The 16,573-nt window shown below is 38.5% G+C and overlaps 1 protein-coding gene across 4 annotated transcripts; it reads left to right on the forward strand.

Moving 5' to 3' along the window:
• The first annotated feature begins 1,405 nt into the window (after window positions 1-1,405).
• On the forward strand, window positions 1,406-15,216 carry LOC137719585 (mediator of RNA polymerase II transcription subunit 12). Of its 4 annotated transcripts, none has more exons than XM_068458623.2 (14): window positions 1,406-1,737; window positions 2,707-2,813; window positions 2,945-3,130; window positions 3,522-3,581; window positions 3,820-3,925; window positions 4,292-4,360; window positions 4,497-4,550; window positions 4,713-4,820; window positions 5,311-5,460; window positions 5,578-5,925; window positions 6,022-8,429; window positions 9,580-12,180; window positions 13,389-13,713; window positions 14,311-15,216. In XM_068458623.2, the coding sequence occupies exons 3-14, from the start codon at window positions 3,006-3,008 to the stop codon at window positions 14,761-14,763; spliced, it is 6,807 nt and encodes a 2,268-aa protein (XP_068314724.2). In that variant the 5' UTR covers window positions 1,406-1,737; window positions 2,707-2,813; window positions 2,945-3,005; the 3' UTR covers window positions 14,764-15,216. The 4 variants fall into 4 exon arrangements, with proteins under 4 accessions (XP_068314724.2, XP_088553786.1, XP_088553782.1 ...); XM_068458624.2 differs by having other exon boundaries at window positions 1,474-1,737; window positions 2,953-3,130; XM_088697660.1 differs by lacking the exon at window positions 14,311-15,216 and having other exon boundaries at window positions 9,580-12,203; window positions 13,389-13,526.
• Window positions 15,217-16,573: the final 1,357 nt, after the last annotated feature.

Genomic DNA, 16,573 nt, shown 5'->3' on the forward strand with positions numbered 1-16,573 from the left:
CGAAATTACCAAATTGTACAAATCAAACGACAGCAACAAAAATTGCAATGTTAGGAACTACTTTGAATCTTTGACTATGGCTGTAATGACACTTTGGACAGTTAATTTTGTTTTAGGGGGTTGGAGAAATTCTTTCGTACAAACATTGTTTTAAATTAATCTTCCATATACAACGTTCATTTTATATTCACTTATCTCATGCTGGTCTTAATAATTTGATCAATTATTATTCACATTTATACTCTTACATGCTGATCTTGATTACCTGATCAATTATTATGAGAAATAAGTCAATTTGTGCATTAGACAATCAATGCGTGCTGATCTTGATTACCCGATTAATTATTATGAGAAACACGTCAACTTGTGCATTAGACAATCAATGAGTAACGCTCCAACCAATATATATACGTGGGTGTTGTAGCTTTATTTGCATGCATGCATAATTTTGCATTTTGCACTTTGAAAGTAAACTCTCTCATGTAGAGAAAGGAAGCCTAAAAGTTTAGTACTACTAGTGGAAGTACGTTAGAGAAAATGGCATGCCTTTAACCAAATGCATACACATCCAAGAATGGGACATATATCACTGCCCTCCATTTAGGATGGTGTCCTAACATTGCCCTAGGGACTCGGGAGGATAACTAAATCCAAAATAGTATGTACTTTCCATACTTTGCCCTTGAAAAGTAACCAAAGTTGTTGGTGGAACCACATTAGTAGCAAATTGCAGATGCATAATGCTAACCGTTCAATTAATTTGTCATGCAAATTTCTACAATGTTCTAAATAAATTGGTTTATAAGTCTGCAACAATTCATTTGTCAAATTAACTAACTTAATTACCGAATCAATTAACTCATTTTTTGACCATCTGTCGACTAATCCTTCAAATTAATTATGAGCGTAATGTTAATCTTGGCGTGGATGTGGATCAAATACTTAACCCTAAATGCATTTAAATTTGTAATATTTTCTTACCAACTTTTACCATGAGGAATGCAAATCATCAAATTTCTATTAAGGGCATAGAAAAACACGCACTTTATGTAAAACATATTTGAAATCTGATCCAACTTAATTATTCAGTCCCCATTCTACCCCCCACAAAAGTTGCCATTCTGCAGCAATCTAGCAAAATCAAACAAGAAAGACAAGCAATCTAGCAAAATCAAACAAGAAAGACAGGTAGACGCTTTTGAAGTAGTGGTAGAAAATCATCATATGTTTATATGCTACAAAAATCTCTACCTCTCTCTCCTCTAACAACTTAATTTCACCTATTTCACTTACTGACGTTATTGTTTATTAAAAAAAAATTAAGACGAGGGCAAATTTGGAAGAAAAAGTGGAAAAATACAGTGTAATAATTTACTAGCTCGAGATCAACCACCCTTTCCTTTTTATTCTAACAGAGGAAGCAACAGAGGCATCATCGTCATCGTCAGCAAGAAGAGATTAAAGAGTCAAACTCCTCAACCCTTGTTCAGTTCCTTCCCTATTTTCTCTCTCTACAACTTTCTCTCTCTAAAACTCATCTCTTTCCTCTTGGAATCGCAAACTTTCAGAGCCACGCCTCTGCAATCCCAAATCTTTTTCATTAATTTATTACAGTTTTGTCCCCAAGTCTTCGCCTTTTTTTTTTTTTTTTTTTTATACCCATTGCCATTAAAAACCCTAGCCTCACTCGCTGCTCGAAACCCCAATTCGCGAAGCTTCTCTCCCGTCTGGAAATTGGTATTTTGTTCAAAACCCTAGCTTTGTTTTCTGTTGCAATTTATGCTGATTTTGGTGTTAGAATCGATGATTTGGAATGCGAATTGGTTGCAATACCATTGGGAATTTAGCTCGGATTTTAGGGCTCTTTGAAATTCTTAGGCTTAATAGCAGATTTAGGTTTGTATTAGTGCTCAGGTTTGGTATTGTTAATTTTACTTGGTTTCAAAATTGGTGTGCTTATTCTCTGGGCACTTATTGGTTGAGCTTGCGGTTTAACTATTGGGGATTCTAATGTGTCTCAGATGAAGAATTGCAGATCAAATTGTTTGGGGTAGGTTGTGTTGCATTTTATTTTTTTCTATATTTGTTGAAAATTGGGACTTATTATTTACGTAGATGTGTAATGTGAAAGATATGAACTTTACGAAATTGGGTTGCGAATTACGAGGCCAAAGATTTTAGCTGCTCTAGGAGTTTAGCATTTCGTTCATGATATCAAGTTTGGTAACTTTAAGCAAATTCGCACGTTTCATTTTAGGTTTGAACGTTTCCCCTAGTAAATACAGTATTTGCCGAGAGAAAATCAAAACTGTAGGCATTTCTTAGATATATGTTGCCTGAACAGGCCTGTGTAAAATTTTACATGTTAGTTGCTTCAGTAGAGGTCTTGCTTTTTTCTTCATATTGGAACTCCAAATTGTTTCTTCATATTGGAGGGAGTGAAGTTTCACTTAACTGTAAATACCTGATAGTTGTAAATTTTAGTGCTAGAAACTTTAGAAGTCAAATGTTCAACATTATTTGTAGGATTAGGTTTACAAAATACTATATAACTGATAAGCAACAAATAGATTCTGTACTTGAATCACACTTTTCAAATCATCCATCTTAAATTGTTTCCGAGAACTAAAAATTCTTTTGCTCCATACCCCACCCATCCTGTCTATGTATGCATATATAATTTTGGAAGTGTGCAATTCATTGTAGGTTTTGAAAGACTGTCATGTTTACTAGCAAAGAGTTTTGCCTTGAAGGAATGCCAACCTGCATTATGTAGCTTATGACTGAAGATATTTGCACATGTTATTCATGAGGTGAATCCTTGCGTTGCATCCATTATCTTCTCAAATTTGTATTTCTGCATGAAACTAATGTTACTGTAGTTTCTTATGGTGATGGCTTTCATCATAATAACGGGGAACTGTGATTTAACTTGATGGTTTAGCGTGACAGCTTCTTGTACAAGTTCGATGCTGGGGGCAGTATGCCGATGATAGTTGGGAGAAATGCAAAGGTATCCTCCCACTGGCTGCACTAGTGCAGTTAACAACACAGCCATAGGTGGGACATCGGGGAGGGATTCTACCCGAGCTGAATCGGCTGCATCGCCGAACTTGCCTCTAGCTTCTAGGTAACTGTGCTCCACAAATATGTTGCATTACATTCTCTTTCATGGAAAAAAAATCTGTTTTTATTTTAGGTCATACTGTAATTTTAATTTCAATGGTAGTTAATGTTTAGTTTTTCACATTAGTGGACTTCTTGTTTGCCAATTTTGCACTATGGTATAATAAACAGTGTTTCCCATAAAAATTTAAATGATATTTATTAGGTCATCATTTGTAAGCTGGTTTGTCTCGAAATTTTGCGACTTCTGACATTTCCAATATTATATTGTCTCTATAATGGTTTTATAACTTAGGTTTTTTCCCCATCTTACTGAGTTACTCAATTTCTTAATTATTGATAAGTTGACTGCTTCCCCTGTTATAAAATTTGGTGCGCTGTTTTTAACTATGCAGGCGTGCATCACAATTAAACCCTTACAAATTGAAGTGTGATAAAGACGATTTGAATTCCCGGTAATGCTCACACAGATTAGTGCCCTTTTCTTGAAATATCTGTAAATAGGAGAATTTATGTGCTGTTACAGTCTTGAGTTCCTTTATTTGTAGGAATTTTTTACCACTGGATATACTAACCCATATATTATTTTCAAATTGTTATGTTTATTATATTTTTATATTTTTTCTTCCGTTAAATTTATATCTGCTGATTATGGTTCTCAGTATAAGTCATTTCCATTTTATTTAACCCCAGACTTGGGCCACCTGACTTTCACCCCCAAAAACCAAATTGCCCAGAGGAGACTCTTACCAGAGAATATTTGCAAGCTGGATACAGAGAGACTGTTGAAGGAATTGAGGTACAATTTTATAATCTAGTAATTGGTAGAAATATTCAAGATGTTCTTAATTCTCATTAAAGACTACCCATCTGAAAATCCACTGCAGTTGTTTCTTCACAAAAACCCACTGAAATTTACTCCTTATAACCATTTGTGCGGATCCTTTTGCACTTCTTCGAAGAGTCATTTTTTGTCCTTTTTTTTTAATACCAAATCATTTATACTGCGTATCTTGATGCTGAAGGCCATTTTTATATGGTCCGCGCTTATTGGATAACAGTAATTATTATTACTATATATCTTGTTAGCGTATTTTGAGATTCAAATTTTTGTGGGTCCAAACACATGGGTGTTTATAATGACTTCATGTGCCAAAAATTCCAGGAATCAAGAGAGGTTTCTCTAAGTCAAGCTCAAGCTTTTGGCAAGCCCCTTGTCTTCAGTTGCAAAGAGGTACATCACTTAGTCTGGAAAGTTATGAGGGGTATATCTATTTTAAATATTGATGTAGTTCCACCATTTTCTTTGGGTTCATGTATTTTTCAATACTAGTAGTTTATATGATATTTTGGATTCTCTTAATTTCCAGGCTATCAAAATACGTTTTAGGGCAATTAATGAATCTCGTGCTCAAAAGAGAAAGGTAGTTTATCCTTGCTCAACAATTTTTTATGTTTAGGAAATTTCTTTTGCAGCAAAAATGCATATTGCCATATGCTCTTGTATTAAAGTGCTTTGGAGGGTACCATATGATTGATGTCACATCATGGACTGCTGTATGTTTAATTTTTTTTTCCCATGGCAGGCTGGTCAAGTGTACGGTGTTCCTCTTGTTGATTCACTGTTGTCAAAGCCAGGTGTTTTTCCTGAACAAAAGCCCTGTGGTGAAGAGTTGCGAAAAAAATGGATTGAGGTATGCCTTTTCTTTTCTTGAACACACAGTTGCTGTTAATAAATGTTAACCTTATTTTTGTATAGAAAGATTAAAAGGCATAGACCGTACAATCCACTCTAATTGCGCACTTCTGCTTGAGAAACTCTGAAACATAGGAATAGCTAGTAGCTATTACCCCTTTGGTTGCGCTGTCAAGTAAATAAGAGGCATTGTGATATGGTGACTTGGGTCATCCCAAACATCTTAATGTCTTGCCGAGGGCAGAAAAATGAGGGCCACAGACAATCAACTTATCAAATGTTTTTTTTTTTATTTTATTTTATTTTTTTTTTAACAAAAGGGTTAATCAAAATGGTGACAACCTAGTATGGGTGGTGAAAATTTGAACAACCTGAGTGTTTTGAAATAACTGATCAGAGGTTCTGTTGTTGAATTCCATGACTCGATAAGTCATTCTATTTATTCTTGTTCATAAGCTGATTATAATATATGTCCCATTTGCATCCAGGGTCTATCACAACAACACAAGCGCTTGCGTTCATTGGCTGATCATGTCCCTCATGGATATAGGAAAAGATCTTTATTTGAAGTTCTTACTAGGAATAATGTTCCATTGCTGAGAGCAACTTGGTTTATTAAAGTAAATTATCTTAATCAGGTATATATTTCCGTACAATCGTAACAGAGCTAGGTTTTGATCTTAACGTGTTTGCCAATACTTCTCATTTTGGAATATAGCTGACACTCCACCATATTATTGATGTATTTTCTGCAGTTCAGGCCAGGTTCTACCAATATATCTTCTGGGACATCTGATAAAGCTCAGTTGTCCCGCACAGAGCTGTGGACAAAAGATATTATTGATTACCTGCAGTACCTTCTCGATGAGTTATTCTCGAGAAATAATTCTCATTCCACTTCACACAACAGAGATAGATCGCCACAAATTCTCTACGCTGGGTCACTGCCACAAAGGGGTGATCCAGCATCAGCAGTCCTTGATGGTGAGGGGCCTTCCATACATTTCAAATGGTGGTATGTGGTGCGGCTTCTGCAATGGCATCATGCTGAGGGGCTTCTTCTTCCTACACTCATCATTGAGTGGGTTCTAAGTCAACTACAGGTATTACTTTTTATGTGTTAATTTTTTCTAAACACTATTTACTGAGGTTTAAATTATCTTAATCTGCCTCTTATAATCATATTTATTCTATTACAGGAGAAAGAATTGCTTGAGATTATGCAGTTGCTTTTGCCTATTATATATGGTGTTCTGGAAACTATTGTTTTATCTCAAACATATGTGCGCAATCTTGTGAGAGTAGCTGTACGTTTCATTGGCGAACCTTCTCAAGGTGGATCAGATCTTGTAGATAACTCCCGTAGGGGGTATACAGTGTCTTCTTTGGTTGAGATGCTTCGCTATTTAATACTTGCTGTGCCTGATACCTTTGTAGCCTTTGATTGCTTTCCTCTACCATCCTCTATAGTCTCCTATGTTGCAAATGATGGATTACCAAAGATGTCTGAGGATGCGAGAAAGATTAAAAAAGTTTCAGCAGAAGTTGCTTCTGCATTCAGAAGTAAAGTTTTTGATACTCAATATCAGTCTCTGGCTTTTGATCATATCGTTTCATCCATTCAGAAACATGCTGAAAATCTTGCTAAGGCTGCAAGACCTAGCTATCCAGGCCATAGTATAGCTAAAGCTGTACAGGCCCTAGATAGATCTCTTGTGCAGGGAGATGTTCGAGTGGCTTTTAGATTTCTGTTTGAAGATCCTTGTGATGGAGTTGCAAATGAAAGTTGGATTGCAGGAGTTAGTCCATGTTTGCAAACTTCATTGAAGTGGATTGGGACTGCAAACTTGTCATTTGTTTGCTCTGTATTTTTCCTCTGTGAGTGGGCAACATGTGATTTCAGGGATTTTACGACTGCCCCACCTTGTGAGCTGAAATTTACCGGCAGAAAGGATTTCTCTCAGGTATTTGTTGTTACTCGGCTTTTGAAGCTAAAGATGAGAGATTTGCAACTTTCACCTCAACGTAAGAATGATAGCATCCCTGGAGTCAGTAGTGTTGCAAAAGGTTCTACCCAGCAGAACAATTTTCCTGTCAGAGTTTCCATGGGAAATTCCTGTGAAGTTAAACCAAAAAATGTTGATCAAAGAAGTATGAAATCATCAAATATATTTGAGAGCCCTGGTCCTTTACACGATATCATAGTGTGTTGGATTGATCAACATGAAGCAGGCAAAGGAGAAGGTTTCAAGCGGCTTCAACTACTTGTAATCGAACTTATCCGGTCTGGTATTTTTAATCCTCATGCCTATGTTAGGCAACTGATAGTTAGTGGAATTATGGATACGAATGGAACGGGGTTTGAAGTCGACCGTTGGAATAGGCATTTTCGTATCTTGAAGCTGTTGCCTGCGCACTTTATGCGCGATGCTTTGGAAGAAGCAGGGACTGCTGAAGGGCCACAGCTTTCAGAGGCCATGAACTTCTACTCAACTGAGCGCCGCCTAATACTTCGTGGGCTTCTCTCCAATCAAAATAAAAATGTGAATATGAATGTGTCTGTTCTGAAGCAAAAGCATTATCCCATTCTTGGAAAAGATGGTGGTTTGCCAGTTTCTGTGGATCGATGGAAGGCTGTTCAGCCATCACCCAATGTATTGTCTGGCAAAAGTAGCAAGACTGATGTTGATGTCGAAGAACTAAAGGAAGCAATATCAGTTCTGTTGCAACTCCCAAGTAGTTCATCCCCAACGACAGAAACAGGGCTTGATGAATCCCAAGGAAGTGTTAAGAGGCCATTTGGGTCAACCTTTAACAAGATGGATCTAGGAGAAGGCACCCCTGGGTGTGAAGAATGCAGAAGAGCAAAGAGGCAAAAAGTGAGCGACGAAAGGGGCTCATGCATCCAAGGAAATTCTCCTATTCCCTCAGATGATGAAGATGCCTGGTGGATGCGGAAGAGACCTAAGTCCTTGGAGCCATTGAAGGTTGATCCACCCAATAAATCTACCAAACAGGTCTCTAGGAACCGGCAGAAGATAGTTCGTAAAACTCAAAGCCTTGCTCAACTTGCAGCTGCTAGGATTGAAGGTAGCCAGGGAGCATCTACAAGTCATGTCTGCAATAATAAAGTAAGCTGTCCTCATCATAAAAGTGGAGTTGAGGGGGAAATCCCGAAGTTTGTAGATCCAACCAAAATGAACCATGGTGGGGATATTGTTTCAATTGGAAAAGCTTTAAAGCGGCTGCGATTTGTAGAGAAGAGGACAATTACGGTTTGGTTGATGACTGTTATTAGGCAGCTTGTTGAAGAGACTGAAAAGACCATTGCGAAGGCTGGCCAATTTGGTAGGAATTTCACATCTGTTGATGATAGGAGCTCCATACGGTGGAAGCTTGGTGAAGATGAACTTTCTGCTGCACTGTATTTGATGGATGTTTCAAATGATTTAGTTTCAGCAGTCAAGTTTCTGCTTTGGTTGCTGCCAAAGGTTAATGGCCCCAGTTCTACAATCCATAGTGGGAGGAACATTATGCTGTTGCCAAGAAATGCTGAAAGTCAAGTGTGTGAAGTGGGGGAGGCATTTCTGGTATCATCACTCCGAAGGTGCAGTCTCTTTCTTTATATCCCATAAAACTTATACAAAATGTTGAGATAAGTCTGTTTCTCTTCTCTTATTGGCAGATTTGCTTATCCTTCCCTCTTTATCATTTTTCTCTTTAAAAAATAACTTTTATCATGCATGCATGAGTTTCACTTTTTGATTCTCATTGGAAGTAGATAAAATAAGTGAATGAAGTTTAAAATCCTGAGAGCTCGTTGTACAAACTACATTCAAATTAGTCTAGTCTCCTTTTTTTTTTCAAATTTTTTATTAGCAAGTGTAAGACAGTCGGAATAAATTTGCTTTATTCTGTCCAACTAAAATTAGAACACTTGTTCTTAGTATTTGTAACCTTGTGTCTTTAGAAACGTACACTTATCAATCCAGTATGAAATAGTTTTCATGACAGCAAATACCCCATCTTTGGGAGCAATTTGTTTCCTGATTTTAAAAATTACATGTACTTATATCATCATCAATGTCCTTGTCCAGTACCTTTAGTACTAGTGTGTTCTGCTTCCAATATCAACATCGTAGGTGAAAACTAAAACAAACAATCTCAAACTAACACGAGATTTATGTGGTTTGGCGTAAAGCCTATGTCAACGAGCGAAGCACGACGAGAAATTTCACTAAACAAACAGAGATTACAAGAGAGTGTTTAAACTCTCACAACCCGAATCCCACAAATTACAAACCCTAAACCAAACGAGTAGAGAACCCAAAACTAACGGAGAAGATTCTCTCAAATTGCTCTCTAACTCATAAACTCACAAATTGACTCTCACCAAATTGCCACGCGACTGAGCCACATGAAATACACTAACCCTAAGGTCCTATTTATAGTGCAAATGACTTAGGTTACAATAAAAATCCTAATAGGAAGTAAATCCAAATCCTAATCAAATAGGTAATTAACAAAATCTCTTCACAAAGAAACCAACTAAGAAGTCAAAATCCAAACCCAAATAGGTAACAAACATAATTTTTTGCATCATCCTAATTTTGAGCCGTAAAACCCAACACTTATATCATCATCAATGTCCTTGTCCAGTACCTTAGTACTAGTGTGTTCTGATTGTCTCTTGACATAAACACTTGAGCATTCTACTTTGGATTCCGTTGAGTCGCCTAACAGTGGATTTGGTTCAGGTATGAGAACATACTTGTTGCTACAGATCTTATTCCAGAAGTCTTGTCAGTTACAATGCACCGTGCTTCAGCCATAGTGGCACCTAATGGAAGAGTTTCAGGTTCAGCTGCCTTAGCATACAGTCGTTATTTATTGAAGCGATACAGCAATGTAGCTAGTGTCATTGAATGGGAAAAGAATTTCAAGCCAACATGTGATAAGAGACTTCTTTCTGAACTTGAGTCTGGACAGTCAGTGGATGGAGAGTTGGGGTTTCCGCTTGGTGTTCCAGCAGGAGTCGAAGATCTTGATGATTTTTTCCGCCAAAAGATTAGTGGTGTTCGGTTATCCAGGGTGGGAATGAACATGAAAGAAATAGTGCAACGAAATGTGAATGTTGACGATGCCTTTCAGTATTTTTTTGGGAAAGAGAGAAAGCTCTTTGCTGCTGGTGCTCCTAAAGGCTCTCCTGTTGATAAATGGGATGACGGATGTCAGATATCTCAAAAAGTAATTACAGAACTGATGGACTGCATTAGGCAGACTGGTGGTGCTGCTCAAGAAGGGGATCCATCTTTGGTGTCTTCTGCCGTTTCTGCTATTGTGGGTAATGTAGGGCTAATTATAGCAAAGATTCCAGATTTTAGAGCGGGGGGTAGCTATTCAACCTTTCCATCTGCCACCGATTCCTTGAACTTCGCTAGGCGTATTTTGCGTATCCATATAAGTTGCCTATGCCTCCTTAAGGAAGCTCTTGGAGAGCGCCAAACCCGTGTATTTGAGGTAGCTCTTGCGACAGAAGCTTGTTCTGCTCTTGTTCCTGGAAAGGCCTCTCGAAATCAATATCAATCCTCTCCTGAATCCCATGATTCCAACACTAACATGTCTAATGACATTTTGAACAGTAAAGTAGTTCTTGGGAGGACAACAAAAGTTGCAGCTGCTGTTTCTGCACTAATCATCGGGGCGGTTGTTCAAGGGGTTACTAGCTTGGAGAGATTGGTGACTGTATTCAGGTTAAAGGAAAGGTTGGATGTAATTCAATTTGTAAGGAGTAGTAGATCCAACTCTAATGGCAATGCTCGTTCTGCTGGGGCATTTAAGGGTGATAACTCGCTTGAAGCTTATGTGCATTGGTTTAGACTTCTCGTTGGAAACTGCAGAACAGTCTCTGATGGATTGGTCGTGGAACTGTTGGGTGAACCCTCTGTAGTAGCTCTTTCAAGGATGCAGCGTATGCTCCCTCTTGGTTTGGTTTTTCCACCTGCCTATTCTATATTTGCTTTTGTTATGTGGCGGCCGTTCCTTCTTAGCACTATCTTTGCAGCGCGTGATGATTTTAACCAATCATATCAATCTTTAACAACAGCTATAGGTGATGCTATAAAGCACTCTCCTTTTCGTGATGTGTGTTTGAGAGATAGTCAGGGTTTCTATGATATTGTAGCTGCAGATGGCAGTGATGCTGAATTTGCAGCCATGCTAGAGTTAAATGGTTCAGACATGCATAAAAAATCCAGGGCTTTTGTTCCATTACGTGCAAGGCTTTTCCTAAATGCCATAATGGATTGTAAGATGCCACACTTTTCATTTACACAGGGTGAAGCAAATCAGGTCTCTGGACATGGTGAGTCTAAAGTTCAATTTGCAGAACATGAAACAAAGCTTGTAGATAAGCTTGTACATATTCTAGATACCCTGCAACCTGCAAAATTTCATTGGCAGTGGGTAGAGCTTAGGCTCCTTTTGAATGAACAGGCCCTTAATGAAAAACTTGGGACTCAAGATGCGTCTTTAGTGGATGCCATTCGGTTGTCCTCGCCTAGTCCTGAAAGGGCTGCTGCCTCCGAGAATGAGAAACACTTCATCGAGATCATCCTTACAAGGTTATTAGTTAGACCTGATGCGGCACCCCTTTTCTCGGATGTGGTTCATCTTTTTGGGAGGTCACTAGCAGATTCTATGTTGTTGCAGGTCAAATGGTTCCTGGGTGGCACAGATGTTCTTTATGGACGAAAAACAATTAGACAACGACTTCTTAATATTGCTGAGAGTAAACGTCTCTCAACTAAGACCCAATTTTGGAAGCCGTGGGGATGGTGTATTTATGATGTTGATCCTGTAACAAACAGGGGAGATAAGAGAAAGTTTGAAGTCACTTCCCTTGAAGAGGGTGAGATGGTTGAAGAGGGAACAGACTCAAAAAAGTATGGGAAAGGGGCCAGTCAAACGTCGGACATTGAAAGCTACAATGTCACTCAGCAGCATGTGACAGAGAGGGCTCTTATTGAATTACTTCTTCCATGTATAGATCAAAGTTCTGATGAGTCGCGCAATACCTTTGCAAACGATTTGATCAAGCAGTTGATTAGTATTGAGCAACAAATTAGTGCAGGTACTCGTGGGACACATAAGCAAGCAGGACCAACTCCTTCTGGAGTTGAAGGTCCCACTGGCAAAGGAAATAGCCGCAAAGGTATAAGGGGTGGCAGTCCTGGATTAGCTAGGCGTGCAGCAGGAGCAGCTGATTATGCTCCACTGTCCCCTGCAGCTTTGCGAGCTTCTATATCGCTGCGGTTGCATTTGCTCTTAAGATTGCTTCCTATCATATGGGCAGACAGGTAATTGTACAATTTATGGTGAGGTATTGTACTAATTTTATTTGCATGAGCATGTGCCTGTTTGTCTGGTTAGCAGTTGCCTGTATCTCCCTCGCTGCTGATTGTTTCTGTATTTGTGTCGCTGAAGTGTGATTATTTGGTTATGTTGTTCATCTAATTGTGATTTGTGGGGGCAGCTATGGTGTTTCAAAGACTTGCTTCTTGAATATCTGTGTGATTCCTTTTTCTTGCTTATGCAGTTTTTAAACAATCTAGTTGAACTGCGTATTTAATAACCTTTTCTGATACATTTTGTTTTTTGTTGTTGCGTAAGGATGTAAACAGGTGTGAATTATGAATATATTGATGCATCATATATAGGGTGCATCAGGTGGTAAACTGTCATTTCTGTTAAGGATGATTATCAGAATGATAATTTGAGAGCTATTATCTTCATGTTCTCAACATGTAGAAAAAAAGACACTTAAACCCCATAACAAATGTTACCAAGTTAACTAAGAGTCCACTTGTGATGCATCCTCTCGACTTTCATTAATGATTTCAGTTAGTACTTTATCCTTCGAGAATCCAACCATAGCAAATTAAGAAAGATCTGAAATGAATATAAACGTGTTGTTCTATATAGTTAAAACATGAGCATAAAATTTCAGTTCTTATGGCATTTATAGTTTTATATCACTGTAATTTTTTTGCTGTAGTAAAAACCCTACCCAAAATGACGTTGGTTTGGGTATGGGCTTTTTCTTTTTTTTTTAGAAAGATAAACCCACATGCCCAGATCGTCCAGGAAACACCTCAGGCGTGCCTCCGTCGCCCCTCTCCACTGCACCTCATCGGAAAAATAGCCCACTCTGGCTGGGCAGAGGCTTTTTTTTTAATAATATTCCCGCCCAAAGAACCGCTTAGGCTAGTCTCAAAACTAGTTTTTTAAAACACTATTCTCAGGCTCTTCTGTTGTCCTCACTTTTGTAATTTTTGTTTATTTTAGCGTAGATATATAGTAGATGCCACTTAGTGGGAAAAAGGCTTTGTTGTTGTTTAGCGTAGATATATGGTAGATGCCTTTTGTACGATGTTCTTCTTGCTTGGTTTAGTGTTACTTTTCCAACATCCATATGCTGTATATGTCGTGATGGTTTGTACGTGATTTGATAAATGCTGAATATTGTTCACCAGATAGACTAATTTGAACATGTTGGGTCTGTCAGGGAGCCATCTGCACGGAACATGAGGCATGTATTTGCCTCTGTAGTACTACGTCTTCTAGGAAACCGAGTTGTGCATGAGGGGGCAGACCTATGCTTCAATATCATGCAGAGTACTTTCTCTAAGAGGGATGCAGAGTCTTCAAGAGAGGCTACCTCTGCAGCTTTTGCAGAATTGTCAAATGAAAGTCTCTTTGATCAGTTATTGTTCGTTCTTCATGGGCTGTTAAGCAGTTGCCGGCCAACTTGGTTGAGGTCTACTAAATCAATAAATGAGGGGGGAAAAGATTTTGCTGCATTTGATTGTGAACTGGTCGATATTTTGCAGGTTTGGTCTTCTGTAACTTCTTCATATTCTCCATTCCTTTTGTGTCCTACAAACAACAAAAATAGGAAAGAAAAGTAAGGAGGGAAGGCAAAGTTTTAAGGTGCTTCTCTTTTGGAAGCAGTACTGCTACGTTATAAGTTACATTACAAACTTCTTGTAAGCTTTCTAGAACATACCCTGCACTCCAGGAAAGTAAAAAAAAAAATGCCAAATTTCGACCATTATATAGAGTAGGCTCCGTCAGTTTCAATTTTATTTAACAATGAACAAAATAACTTCATTGTTTCAAAGTCCTCCCCCACTCCCTTCTTTTGACGTTATGTCTCCCCCACTCCCTTCTTTTGAAGTTATGTCAAGTGATGTATATGACATTATAAGTTTGCATTCCATGAACCCCATCCGTTTGCTGGATGAATATACCCGTGTCGGGATTTTTGACAAAATTAATTAAGCTAAAAAAATATGTTTACGTGTCCTGTCTTGTTGAGTGTTAGTACACTTTTTCCATTCAATCTGTTCATTTGTTAATATTGATTATGAATTTCAGTTTAGGTAAATGGTTTTCTACCTGTCTTATATGTGTACTTGTGAATGCAGAAAGACTTAGATCGAATGCAGCTTCCTGAAATGATTCGCTGGCGTATCCAAACTGCAATGCCAGTGGTTGTCCCTTCTGTTCGGTGCCTTTTCTCTTGCCAACCACCACCTGTTCCAGATACTGGTTTGGCTGTTCTTCAACCCAGCATATCGGTTTCTGGGTTGCATGCTGGAAACTCAAACCCACCTCAGAGAAATCAGGCTCCTCTTGCGCGAACAGTAACTAACATACCAGGGAAATTTAAACCATTGCCATCACAAGATTATGATATGGATATTGACCCATGGACGCTGCTGGAAGATGGTGCAGGATCAGGCCCATCTTCAAGTAGCAGTGCTTTGATAGGCAGTGCGGACCATGGCAATCTTCGAGCATCTAGCTGGCTCAAGGGGGCTGTGAGGGTGAGACGAAAGGATCTCACATACATTGGTGCTGTGGATGATGACAGCTGAGTTCAGAAGGAAACTTTGCTGTTGATTTTTCTGGAGTGAGAACCCCCTCAGCAGGTAACTTAATGTTTACATTCATTGTGCATAATTGGTATAAGGATCAACGTGTTGTGCGGGTCCTTTTCTTTGATGATCGAGAAGCTGTTGAGAGGGAAATTTTTTTGGGGGGACGCACAAGTTCCTTTTGGAAAAAATTTACACACGGGTCCTTTTGGAAGAAATTTGAAGATGTTATGGAGCCCATAGTATCGGGTCTTGTGTTGCTTGACTAGCAACCCTTCGATCACCCCCCCCCCCCCCAACACATCCAAATGTGCACCTCCGCATGCTGTTCGGAGGGCAGTTGTATATATAGAGATGATTTGTTCACTTTACCAATTGATCTGAGTAAGATATCTGCAGAATGATATGTAGCTGTTCTTTTTTCTCCTTATAATCAATCTCTACGTTCTACTCTCTCTCTCTCTCCCCCCCCCCCACCCAAACATACACATGTGCCTGCACAAACAAAAAACTCGCATATTTCATATTTGCATATTTATATTGTCTTATTTCATATATGTGCTTGTATTGATTGTTATGGGCACATTTACATTTATTCTGCTGTCTGAAAAATGGTCCTTTCCTGGTGTACTGTCTTTTAAGATGGGTATGATTTGTTATAGAACAAGGCATACTGGTAGATGTTAGTAGTGGAATGGAGAGCACCACAATGTCAGAAAAACACAAACTTCACCGAATCTAGTTTTTCGGTCATGTAGTACTAAATAAGCTTTAGGAATGGTTTAAGGCTCGTTTGGATGTCTGGACCATGTCTAATCTGGTCAGATTGCTTCTAGTTTACTTGGGATTATCAGGAAGATTGATTCTTCAGTTTCAGTTGGTAGTGGCCGTGCGTTGAATTCACGTTCTCTTTCTATTTTACTAGCCTCCCTGCACGTGTGAGCGCGTGCGGAAGACTCTTTTATAATGACGTCGTTTTACGCACGACTTGTACAATTTAAATGTATTTATCTACGTGGATTTGAAAAGTCAATTAAACAATAAAAGAATCAATATATTTGATGGAAGCAAAATATCTTTGTACACAACATATCTTGTGAAGACTCCTTAATGACCGTGTAATTCTCCTTTCTTAATCAATATTTTTGTTGAAGACGACGATACTCCCCTTGATAAAGCCATGTGCAATTGTCTATGACTGAAGACGTGGTATGGTAGATAAATACCCATATTTGGTAATGTCTGTCCTTGTGAAGATCCATAAATATAAATGAAACCCCAAATGTTGAAATCCAGAATGGAGTTATCTTTACATCGTCAATCATGGGCAAACAAAAATTCCAAACTTAGGATCTTTTGAAAATTCGTTCTCTCCCAACTATGGACTGGAAGTCTGGAAGCTGAACACACGGATTGTGGGGTCCCAAATGTATTGTACCTTTACGACCAAATCCTGCAATGAGAATGTCGTTTCTGCAAGCGGTGACAATAATCAATATAGTCCAAAAAAAATCTAAAATACCAAATGTGGCATTTAACATAAAATTAAGAAATCTTGAGCCACATCCTATTTTTATCTCAACCATTACTCTGTCTAAACCCGAAGCAAATTACAATTTGGTAGGGTTCAGTTCAATATGCAAGGGTGTGCCAAAGTTGTACCAAACTTTTCAGAATTGGTTTTGTTTTGGTACAAAACGGTATGGATCCGGTTTTTTAAAAGATGCATACTGATTAGGACATGACATGATGCATTGTAGCATTGTAAGAGAAATATAACACAAACCAAGCATGGGAAAATAGCTAGGTG

Source organism: Pyrus communis, chromosome 1 (assembly GCF_041283825.1).
Source record: "Pyrus communis isolate YQ-2024b chromosome 1, ASM4128382v1, whole genome shotgun sequence".
Classification (NCBI taxonomy): Eukaryota; Viridiplantae; Streptophyta; class Magnoliopsida; order Rosales; family Rosaceae; genus Pyrus; species Pyrus communis.

Bases quoted from the DNA above. Each gene is read 5' to 3' on its own strand.
- LOC137719585 (XM_068458623.2), top strand. From the start codon at position 3,006: ATGCAAAGGTATCCTCCCACTGGCTGCACTAGTGCAGTTAACAACACA. The intron at 3,131-3,521 runs GTAACTGTGCTC...TTAACTATGCAG, and splicing joins AACTTGCCTCTAGCTTCTAG to GCGTGCATCACAATTAAACC. The intron at 3,582-3,819 runs GTAATGCTCACA...ATTTAACCCCAG, and splicing joins AAAGACGATTTGAATTCCCG to ACTTGGGCCACCTGACTTTC.